The 12008-nt window shown below is 36.8% G+C and overlaps 1 protein-coding gene across 3 annotated transcripts in view; it reads right to left on the bottom strand.

The window, feature by feature from the left end:
- tmem181 (transmembrane protein 181) overlaps positions 1 to 12008 on the bottom strand; it is a 35245-nt gene that overhangs the window by 17313 nt on the left and 5924 nt on the right. For 2 of the 3 annotated variants that reach the window (XM_081712703.1, XM_035522657.2), the window contains exons 2-5: positions 6714 to 6817; positions 4057 to 4118; positions 3023 to 3113; positions 1345 to 1466 (exon numbers count right to left, since the gene is read on the bottom strand). In XM_081712703.1, coding sequence (XP_081568829.1) covers positions 1345 to 1466; positions 3023 to 3113; positions 4057 to 4118; positions 6714 to 6817 — 379 coding nt within the window. Of the gene's footprint in view, positions 1 to 1344; positions 1467 to 3022; positions 3114 to 4056; positions 4119 to 6713; positions 6818 to 7626; positions 7771 to 12008 lie in introns of those variants that run through there. The other variant, XM_035522664.2, reaches the window with a different exon arrangement.

The raw sequence follows: 12008 nt of genomic DNA, 5'->3' as shown, positions 1-12008 counted from the left end.
AATATTGGGCAACTATTAGTGTGCAGAATTATTATGCAACCAAATGAAAAACAGACATCTTCCCATCTCACTTGTTTGTTTTCAGTTGTTAAAGTGAGAATAAGGAATAAACATGTCAATTTACAAATAAACATTTGACATTCAAAAAAAAAAAAAAGTGACAAATATAGCAACCATTCTTTTTTATACTAGTCATAAGCTTTCTATTCGTGGAGTCTGTCAGTATCTTAGTCTGTTGACGATCAACTTTTTGTGTAGCAGCAACCACAGCCTCCCAGACACTGTTCAGCGAGCTGTACTGTTTTACTTCAGCATAAATCTCCCATTTAAGTTGGGCCCACAAGTTCTCAAGGTCTTAGGTCAAGTGAGGAATGGGAACACGTCATTATTCTTTCATCTTTAAAGCCAGTACTGGCTAGCCACCCAGTGGAGCACTTTGATGCATAGAGCACTGTCCTGCATAAAACTCATGGACTTCTTGAAAGATGCACTTTTTCCTGTACCACTGTTTGAAGAAACTGTCTTCTAAAAACTGGCAGTAGGTTTAGGAGTTGATTTTGAGTCCACGTTCAACCTGTAAAGGTCCAACTAGCACATATAGCTTAATAATACCAGCCCATAACAGAACCCCACCTCCAACTTGCTGGCATCTGATTCGAAGTGGAACGTGCTTTTCTCATCATGTTTTTTGCAAACCTGTTGACTATTTGCAACAAAATGTTTGATGGTTCTGTGATTACCCCCCAATATCTTAGCAATTTTAAGAGTACTGCATGCCTCTGAAAGACTTTTTTTACAACTTGACTTTTTAGACTCAGTTAAAAATCTTTTTGGCCCATTTTGCCTAAGGAAAAGCAGCTGCCTAATGATTATGCACACCTTAATATAGGGTGATGATCTCCTTAGGCCACACCCTCCCTCATTACACAAATACGCATCACCATATATGCTTAAATCCAATAACCATTCAAGAGCTTGGAAAATATGCATAAAAATGATGAAATATTCTCTTGCCTAATAATTGGGCAAATAGTATATGAAAGTTTAGGTAGAAATAAGATATTTTGAAAGAACGAGATGTTGAAATGACAAGATATTTAAAAATGATTTAAAATAAAGTTAAGTGAAAATGGTGGCACCGTACTTCAAAAAAACTTTCACAGCTTACAGTAAAGGACTTACATTGCTGTATTATGCAGTTGAATCAGAGTTGTTCAAGTTATTTTTGCTTAAAAATAGTATCATCTAAATTACACTTTTTTTTTTTAAAGTGAGCTAAACCATTAAAAAGTGATTGATTACAAAGCTCTGGTAGAGCTGTATTAAATCACTGAAAATACTCACTGTTGCACAGTGCAGAACACGTGATTTATGTTGCACATTATTACTGATGTCCATGATGCTGGCATCCTGTATTACACCTTTCAAATCCACATTCATGTCAAACTTTTTTCTGAACTCTTCTTCTGAGGAATACAAACATCATACCATTTTAACAAACATAATATAAATTAATAAAATCAAATCATGATGTGGACAAAGAAACTGGATTTGCCACCACAGCAACCTTCCACTGTGATAAAGTAAATAATTTCAGACAAACCATCTAATATCCAGGTGTGGTGATGAGGTTAGAGTAGACTTTACAACAGTTGTAGAAGTAGCGAGTATCTTATAGAAAATAACAGACCAACTTTTCACCTATAAACTGTGATCAGAAATTAATTACTCTAAATGCATTTCTAAATGGCTAAAGTACCTACCAAGTTTAATTCTATCTTTTTCTTAATACATCAAAGGGGCTTACTTGTTTCTTTGCTTTAGATTTCTCATATTTGTAAATTTACTAATTCATCTTGCAGCACCAGGATGAGGGCTTGTAGCACTTGAATCCCTAAATTAATTCACAATTCAAAAGCATGTTCTTCTGCCCTATATATAAAGGTTACCATTCTCCTTCTGACATCACTTTTTGAAACCCAATGCATAAATTGCAACAAAGATTAATTGCTCACACCAAGTCGTTCAAAAATGATCTTAAAACTGGAGGTGCACTTAGGGGTTAAGTGCACTAAATTGCTTCAAGTCATTATCATGGAGTTGCTTGTGATGGCTAACTTTGCTGTTTCCCAGACATCATGTATATTGGACTATTGTCTGTGATCACCTGTCCTGTATTATATCTGTAGTCAAAATATTTCCATAAACTTCTGCTTTTAGCTTTTTTGATGGAGGAAAAAGTTCTGGGGCCACACCACCTTCCACTATGCTCTGGAATCTCTCTCTCTCTCTATGCTTACAAATCTCTCACAGCAATGAGGGCAATGACACGTGATCAGAGTGCCACACAGCAGTGCATGAGATGATAAAGCAGGCTTGCTTTGTGACTCTGGCAAAATAAGCATCTTTTTAAAATGCATTGACGGTATGTTGAAGTGTCCATGATATTATTGTACGCCTTTAATATCGTGATGTATCATATTACCGTATATCGACATATGCCTGGTAGAGACTGAAAGATGGGGACTTTTTCTTTAATAGATGTGAGCCATATATATACACCGAGGCCCTTTGATGTGAAGTCAAAATTATTTTTGTGTGGTATTTTGTTGCCTCTAGTATCAGTGTTTTCTAATTCACAAATCCATAAATTATTATTTAAAAATGTGTTCTTGTTGGTGTCTGCATGAAACCATCACAAAAAAAGCTTCTCAAATGACAAAACATGCAAATGTTAAAAATTAATAATAAAAAAAAAAAGTCAGATATTACTTTTATGACATTTAGCAGACACTTATATCCAAAATGATTTACAATTATGACTGAGTACAATTTGAGCAACTGAGGGTTTGCTCAGGGGTCCAACAATGGCAACTTGGCAGCAATGGGGCACTGAGCTACCGCTGATATTTATATTCATTTGTGCATTAATACTTTTCACAGTTTATGCAATCTGTGAGAAATCAAAATTTGCTTAAGCTATTACTGACAGAATGAGAGAAGAGCTAAAATGATGTCTTACCATTGATTTGAGCTATTTGTATGAGGCATGTGAGCCACAGCTGTTGATTATAATTGGATAGTGTTGGTGATTTCAGGTAAAAGGGTCCAGTCTTAAAAAGCAATTAATAAAAGGGAGTTAATAGTAATATAACGTATGAGAAACTGTACTTGAAAAACTTGATGGCTTTTCAGCTTCTTACAACAATAAACAGTGTTCTTTAACCTAAGACATACACAGTGGCAATTCAAAGTTCTTTACACATACAATGCAGAATAAGATAAATATAAAACATTTGCAAAATAAAATAAATATTTAAATAAACAGAATAAGAATTAAAAAGAGGAAAAATAAATTAAAAGACTCAAGTTAAAAAAATGCAGTTTGTTATGCTAATGGTTGTATTCATATAGCAACTGCAAAGAGTGTACAGTAAATAGGCAATATTCCATAATATCAAATGGAATTACAAATTAAACCCCAAATAAATTCAACTCCATCTCTCATTGTATATGGAAACTACTCTAGGTGACCAGTTCAGCAATGAAATAAAGGCATGAAATAAAATTTTAAAGAGGAGAACTAAAGAAACTAGAATTGAGTAAAGAGCAAGTGCACTTTTAGATATTCTGCAATGTAAATATATTAATCACGTCTGATCTCAAACCATGTCAATTTGTTCTATGAGCAGCAGCATAGTAGAGATTCGATTCATGTTTGAACAGCCAATGACAGAGTGCTAAAGTGGTGACAGGTGGGTTTTGCACATCTGCTCTCTCCATGGTCCATTTCATAGTGGAGAATGTGCATGGATAAAAAATAAATAGGCATAGGAACTACGTTGCGCTTACGGACATTATTATATAAAATCTCTTCACTTGAAGCAGTGGTGCTGTGACAGTGTTGAGTGCACTTAGGACAACGCATGTGTACTTTGTACAAGCATGCTACAAAAAAGGCACAGTATGTGGAAAGCACTACATGTTTTGTTTTACACACTATTACATGCATTTCGCTCTATACCATTTGTTATATTTGTTCAGGTTTATACTTACCTTAGACCCATTGGCACTGGTGCTTAAACCATTGTAGAAGTTCTCTGTTATGATCTTTGGTCCTGTGAAAAACAAAAAAGAGAATCCTATATTCCCATTTTCTAATAATCAGTTTGTAGTGCTCTACTGACACAAGCAATCATATCTACAAGTTGTAGGTGCTGCAAGGTATATATATTTTTAACAGCCTAAAAAAAAATCTTTATTATTGATTTTGAAATACAGTGAGTAGCTAATGTTGTAAGATAATAGTTTAACCTTGGTAAAGATTCAGTAAAGATTGGTCTGACAAACGGAAATGGTTACATTATACTGAAACACAACCAAATCACTTGTTTAAGCTGTGCTGAGGCTGACAGAATGGTCTCAAAGAGAAAGGTTTATCTATGTTAATTAAAAGTTGGGAAGAGGCTGAATATGCTTTTTGTGCCATGAATTGTAGATTAATTTGCAAAGCCAAAATTACTTTCCAAGTTCTGGCCAGCAGAAATACATTCATTATCACCAACATGCAATACACCATGCTGCTGGTATGTCAGTGTCTGTTTTATGTCAGAATGTATTGGGACTTTTTAAACAATGTAGCTACGATAATGCCTCCATTTTTAATTCTGTCAAACTATTGACAATTGTATTTTTATATACTATTATTTGAACATCAGTACTTTCTGTTGATCAAACCCTCGTTTCTTTATATGAGCAGTCCACACACAATTTACACATCATTTATGTTCTGATTTTTTCCTGAGGTTGGGCTACAGCTTTACCAACCTTTTCAGCTACCAACTCTGCATTCATTCAAGGTCATTTTTATTGAGATTTGCAGAGATTCAAGAGTAGTTATTACTCAATTGGGATTTTTTGACAATATTTGCCACTATTATGACCTGAATATCTTAAGTATCTGGTTTGGTATTGATGACTGATCTCAGATCCCTTTATATGTGGTTTCCCACCTTATTAATCATCATCATCATCATCAATGACACTGTCACTTATTTTGGCAAAGGGTAGGTGCACAAAGTATCAAAACATAGCTGCGCAAATAATTTTGACATATTTAAAAATGTCTTTTAATAAAGATTTATTTTCTTTAAATAATTTGACCTCACTGAAAGGTTAGATTTCTTTCATAATTTCAGTGTAACTGAAATAACAATAGAATTTTTCATAGCTTTAGCTCTTTTCCAAAGGGGTGAAAATCATGGCTTACTCTGTGTACTATTTTTGATGCAACAACAAGTGTCTATCCACTCAAGGGTCAACTTTTAAGTTATTTTCAGCACTTACATTATGTTTAGGAGACAGCAGAAACCAGGCCAAAAGATACAGCTAGTGACTTCTTGCCTCTTATACCCACTGGCTACAATTCAATGCTATGAAGTAGTCAGAAGATATTTTCAGTGAGATTTGGAGATTTACAGCCATAAAGGGCATGGCAACATAATGTGTGCAGAGCTAGCAAACAATATGATGACCCTAGTACACTATTCAACTTTCAGTTTATACGAGGTTTAACTTTTTGCAAACAAGCAGTGATGCAATATGATAACTATGAAAGGGAAGGCTGTACAATGTTTTGCCTATCTACACACTAAGTAACTATAACTATAGACTACTCCTCACTTTGTTTTTTCCTTTACCATCGAATTCAATGAGCATTAATGAACAAGCATTAGAAAGCACCCCTTACAATTAAGTTTTGAATTTATTCTCATTATTCTTTTAAACTTTCTCCTAAAGTTAGTCCAGTTTTGTTGCTGGTCACACAAACCCAAATAAGGACAATAACATGCTTCTTCTGTGACATGTAAATTGTAACTACACATTACTGAACCACAATATCAAAGATGAGCTGATGCTTGCATCTTAAGACTGGCTAACTGCCCAATTCTGTAGAAATTACCCAACATGTCGACTGGTTAACAATTATTCCATACTAAACCACTGAAAGTAATGGAATGGGTATAGATAAGTGTTCAAAAAATGTCCTATCATAATATCAGTGACCAAAAATATTTTTTGTGATTTTCTTAGTATTTTATGGCTTGTCATCAACTTACAATTATTCAATGTCATTTGCATCAGTTAATTTGCATTTGTATAAGTTAAAGTTGCTTTGAACAAACATTTATTTTCAAAAGTAGATGTAAAATGAATTATCAGTCATTTTTATACGGTCAAAAAATATTGAAACATTGAGGAGAACTTTACACCATACAGGACAATGCATGAATAGCCCAACTTATGATACAAATGCCAATTCAAGCAACAGTAGATAATAGGGATGCACTGAAATTTCAGTCAGTGAACATATTTGGCAGGACATTTTGGAACCTTTAGAACAGGGTGCAGGTATTTCTTGGAGAGTAACCAATTCTTTAAATGTTAATAGCAGGTCAATAGTCATATTGAAGGGTTCAGACTGTCATTTTTTGTAGTTCTTTTGTTTCCAAAACAATAATGATCCACAAAATGACAGATTATGCAATAATATGAATATGGCAAATTTAATTACAAAATAAAAATAATTACAGAAAAGTGGCACTTGGCTGTGTGTTTACATCTCAGTGTGAATTTCAGTTTAGGGCAAGAATTTATTTCTATTTACTGGTCTAGGACTCTGCTGTATTTGGAGGAAAAACTGGAGCACCTACCTGCTACACCAACGAAGACCGTGAGCCCAAAGCACATCAGGAAAACCACAAACACCACAGCAAAATGCCTTCTTGTGAGAGTGTAAAGACGCATGGGGGCTAACCTACAACAGAGATACACGATACCTAAAATATAGCTAACAATGAAAGAGTACTTTCACAGGGGTGAAGAAAAGCATAGCACAAAAAGTGTGTGTGTGTGTGTATATATATATATATATATATATATATATATATATATATATAGATAGATAGATAGATAGATAGATAGATAGATAGAGAGAGAGAGAGAGAGACTATAAAATATAGCATTACTGTTCTTTTATAACTAACGCTACTGTTCTTTGACGGGGGCACAGATTTCACTGTCCGTTACGTTTATATTCACCCATAAACTCAAGGAAACAACTTGCAAGTTATACATTTTACTTGACATTTAAGTAATATTTAGTGTAAATAGCTAGCTACTCTCGAACAAGTTACTTCAGCTCATTTACCCTAACTAGGTTAACTAGCTAAGCTAGGTACTTTGTTGAATTTTGACCTTATAACAGCAATATTATGCTGTTTTGTTTAAGAGAAAGACTTGTGTAGCCTATTTCTCCCTTTGACCACACATCCTGCCGCAAACGTTAGCATTAATGCAATGATATATTTTTGCAAAAACCAACTGAAGTAGCCAGCTAGCCATTTTGCAAGAACCTTTCTTTAAAAGAGAACATTTAGCCAGTTATGCACGTTAGCTAGCTAGCGTTAGCTAACAAGCTAGTTTATCTAACGTAAAACAGGAGAGTAAACCACCGAGCCAACTAGACATGACAGGTAAATTATACGGAAACAAACATAAAATGTCTTAATTCAGGCGTGTATCGGATGTTGCAAAAACAACTAAAATGATTGTCTAAAGTCTTACATGTCCATTATCTTTGGATTATACACTCATCAAACCTAACACATCGAGTTTTCCGTGATAAAGCATATCCGTACACATCAGCCCTACGGCATGTTCGATAATAAGCAACGCGCGTTTTGATTCGTGTAACACTGGCTAGTAATTAATGTCTGTCAAAATAAAGGTTTCTCCAATTTTTGTGGCGAGAAAAACACACTGTTCAAGAGATCTTAAGTTTCTGAAGGTTTAAAAATAGTCCTAAATTATACTGTCCACAAACATTTGAATGATACAAAAATTATTCAGCACCCATCCACAAATTTAAAGACAAGGTTATCCAAATCCCTGGATGTCTTCAGACTTGCAGACCTGTGGTCTTGATATGCAAATTCCAGAGAAAGTCTACACGACCAAAGGCCAACTAAGTCTGCCATTTATCTAGGCCGTAAAGGGATAATGCAATTTTTTTTAACTTCCAGAGAGTCCGTTTGGAATACAGACTACAGCAGACTTTGCTTGTAGAATTACTGAAACACGGATATGACAAACAAGAAAGGAATGCTTTAGATCACAGATTTTTATTTAAATGTAGATATTACATATGGCATGATAGCTGTGCTGAACTGTAATTGTTTTTAAATTGTATTATAACTTCTGATCTTCAATAACAATAGGTGCACTGACTATAAAAGTTTATATTATTTTATCATCAAACTGCATGCCTCTAACCAGTCCTGGAGTGCAAGAGTATGATCGATTGGATCAGGTAATAAAAGCTTCTGCCTCCAATTGTCTGGCAGTTAAAAGCACAATAATGTAGACAAGATCAACATTGGTAGCTAGGTACAGCTTGTTTCCAATATCATATATTACAGTTAATGTTAACCAAGGAAACAAGTCCAGCTGAGGTCTCCTAGAACTGTATACACTTGCAGCTATGTGGCCTTACAGATTCAACATGATGACTTTGACTATTTTAGTAAATGTCACAAAATAGTCCAAAACCTGTAAGGCTTGGAGTCTGGGGGTCCCACAGTCTGTAAATTTAGACTGGGCATATGTACATTCTCAAACACAGTTCTGAAGCAGCACTTTATTTACACAGTCATAATAAGAACACACAAAACATGCCATATAAAAGCAAACCAGGCATCTCAGCTGTTGGAAGCAAAAACAATTAAAAAGTGAAGAAGGATACAAGAATGGTTTAAATATTTTTTTTGTTTCTCTACTCATCCATTTCAAATTAGCAACAAAGTGTCAAATATCATGGTGATTTTTAACTGGATGTATATTTCATATACAGTGATGATAAAATGCTATGAGTTTTATTCTTGTTTTGCTGGCAATTGCTGTCCTGAAGGCATCTAGGCTGGTTGGACATGTAGGTACTAATACAGTGAAAATGAACCTAAACTAGGAATTAGTCAAAATGTTTGTTTTGTTTTTATTTATTATTTAAAAAAGAAGACAATCTCTGCTCCTAGCTTGCTATTGTTGCTACCAATGCACTCTAGTGATTAGTGGCTAGTGACTTCACTGGACTTGGCGCTTTGCTCTTGTCCATTGAGCATGAGTTAGTTAAACATACCTACCACTTACAGTTTTTGTTACATAACTTCAAGAAAAGTAAAATATATATATAAACAAAGGGGTCCAAAAACATACATCACCCATCAGCCACAAAAATATAGCATGAAAGGAGGACCCACATTAATTACAGTGGTTCATGAAAGGTTACCCTTTTAGTAGCCATTTTTAGTCAAACTATCCAATGTTTTATTATTGTTTTTTGGAATAAATACTGTAAATCCTATACACTATAAATATTCAAGTTAGGTAAGTAAATAACTATCTTTAAAGAGAAAGAACGTAACAAGAACATTTAGCAACTTCTAACTGGAATCTATTTGGAGTGAATTTTTTTGGTCCTGACAGTCCCTTCACCCTGCCATAACGATGCTCAGTAAACCAGAGCAGTGAAGGTCATATTCATATTTATATTTGTAGGTAAGATGTTAAATCTCCAGGTAATTTATCCTTCATAGAATTAATAGAGGGAAAAAATCATATAAGACCATATAATACAAAATATAATAGAATACAATAACTAAGATAGCTAGATAACTAACTTCTTTCAGACAGGAGCAAGTAGTTCCTTATTTAGCAGTTTAATTAGCTAGCTTGCTAAACTTATTCTTGTACCTAAAGCTAGCCTTCAGTGGAACACTATTGACACAGATGACGTTTAACACCTTGTCTTGTAGGCTAATAGAGTCCAGATTCAAGACTAAATTTACAGCTGATGCAGCTTTGTTTGCAGCTACTGTTTGTTGCAGCTACTGCAACAATAAATCCCTTTTCCATATTTGCTGTGAAAGGATTACATTTTTGTATGTATACAATGCGTCACGGTTGGCCGACCATCAGCCGGGAGGGACACGCCCACTGCTGAGAGGGACCGTACTTCATTTCTGCCACGCTCCCAATCTCCAACATATTAATGCACTACACCCATTTACCTAATTGACGCCACCATTTAATCCTGCAGGTCCCGAGAGAGGACGCTGCACATTGATGGACTACTGCCGTGAGACTAGCTGCACTAGAGCTTCAAAAGCAGGAGATGTTCGATGGTGCAAAGCTTTAGCCATTGCATGAATCGCTTGGCTATAGGCTACAACCTCGTCAGTTACCTCGCCTATCCAGGAAGGGACGCGAGGTGTAATCGCTACTCCTGAAGCTTACGGGGGAGACCATTGTGCACCTTCTTGCGAGGGTAGATGTTTTCACAACCGGAAAAAGTGTCTATCCAAGCAACGTCGGTTGTGATCCACACAGGAGAGGAGAGAACCATGGAACAGTACATTAAGGAAGCCTTGGGCCAGGGATACATACGTCCCTCTATGTCTCCAGCCTCCACCAGCATATTCTTTGTAAAGAAAAAGGATGGGGGTCTAAGACCCTGTGTGGATTACCAGGGGCTAAACAAACTGCTCGTGCAGTATCCTTATCCCCTTCCCCTGGTTACAGCTGTGCTTGAGCAGTTTAGGGGAGCCAAGTATTTCACCAAACTCGATTTGAGCAGCATGTATAACCTTATAAGGATTACAGAGGGCTTATATCGCTTATATCGATGACATATTGATCTATTCTGCCTCCTGGGACGAACTTGTGCACGAAGTGCACTCCGTCCTCCTTACCCTTTTGCGGAACTTCCTTTACTGCAAAGCTGAAAAGTGAGTTTCACCGCAGGGATATAAACTTCCTGGGTTGCATCATACAAGAGGGCAGTGTCCATATGCAACCAGGTAAGGTGGAGGCAGTCAAAGAATGGCCAAGACCAACCACACGTAGGGCTCTGCGGCGCTTTTTAGGGTTCGCAAACTTTTGTAGACGTTTCATTAGATATTTTAGCACAATTGCACAAATCACTCATAGATGTGCCAGAAGGTCAGAAAAAAAACATTTGAGTTGGAACCCCGATGTGGAGAGATTATTTGAGGAATTAAAAACCACGTACTGCAACAGCCAGACCCCATGAAACCTTTTGTGATGTGGGAGTGGGAGCGGTGCTGTCTCAGCACAAAGAAAAAGGGGGCAAACTGTACCCTATTGCCTACTTATCCAGGAAGCTAAGTCCCACAGAGAGAAATTATGGGGTTGGAGATCGCAAACTGTTAGCCATAAAACTCTCTTTCGAGGAGTGGAGACACTGTCTAGAGGGGGCTCGGCATCCCTTTAAAGTGATCACTGATCACAAGAACTTGGAATACTTACAGCCCACAAAAAGACTGAATTCCAGACAAGCAGTCATCACTCTTCTTTTCCAGGTTCAACTTTAGCATAACCAACATACCAGGAGAGAGGAACATGAAGGCAGACGCGCCATCTCAACAATACAACGCGGAAGCACAAGCTACCTGTTCAAAGTCTATTCTTCCCCTCTCCTGCTTCCTGGTGTCTCTGAGCTGGGATATAGACAGAGAAATAGAAGCTGCTAACCCTTATACGCACTGTCCACCTAATCACCTCTACGTGCCATCCAGACATCCTGGTCCCCTCATAGCATGGGCTCCCACTTCGATGGGAACGGGCCACCCAGGATCCACATGCATGGCACAACTCTTGGGGGCACGCTACTGGTGGCCAGCTATGAACAAGGAGGTGGTGAGGTATGTGGCTTCTTGTACGGAGTGCGCCCATAGAAAAACACCACACACTCCACCCCCAGATGATCTGCATCCTCTACCTACCCCCCCTTAGACCATGGTCTCACCTTGCTGATTTCAGCACCGATCTACCCACATCCAAGGGTAATACGGTGATCCTAACTATAGTGGATCATTTTTCAAAGATGGTAAGGGAACAAATCTTGCCAGGTCTACCCATAGCATTGGAGA

This window comes from Electrophorus electricus, chromosome 4, assembly GCF_041902795.1.
Source record: "Electrophorus electricus isolate QZ-2024a chromosome 4, ASM4190279v1, whole genome shotgun sequence".
Taxonomy (NCBI): domain Eukaryota; kingdom Metazoa; phylum Chordata; class Actinopteri; order Gymnotiformes; family Gymnotidae; genus Electrophorus; species Electrophorus electricus.
This window is presented reverse-complemented; position numbering and strand designations above follow the sequence as displayed.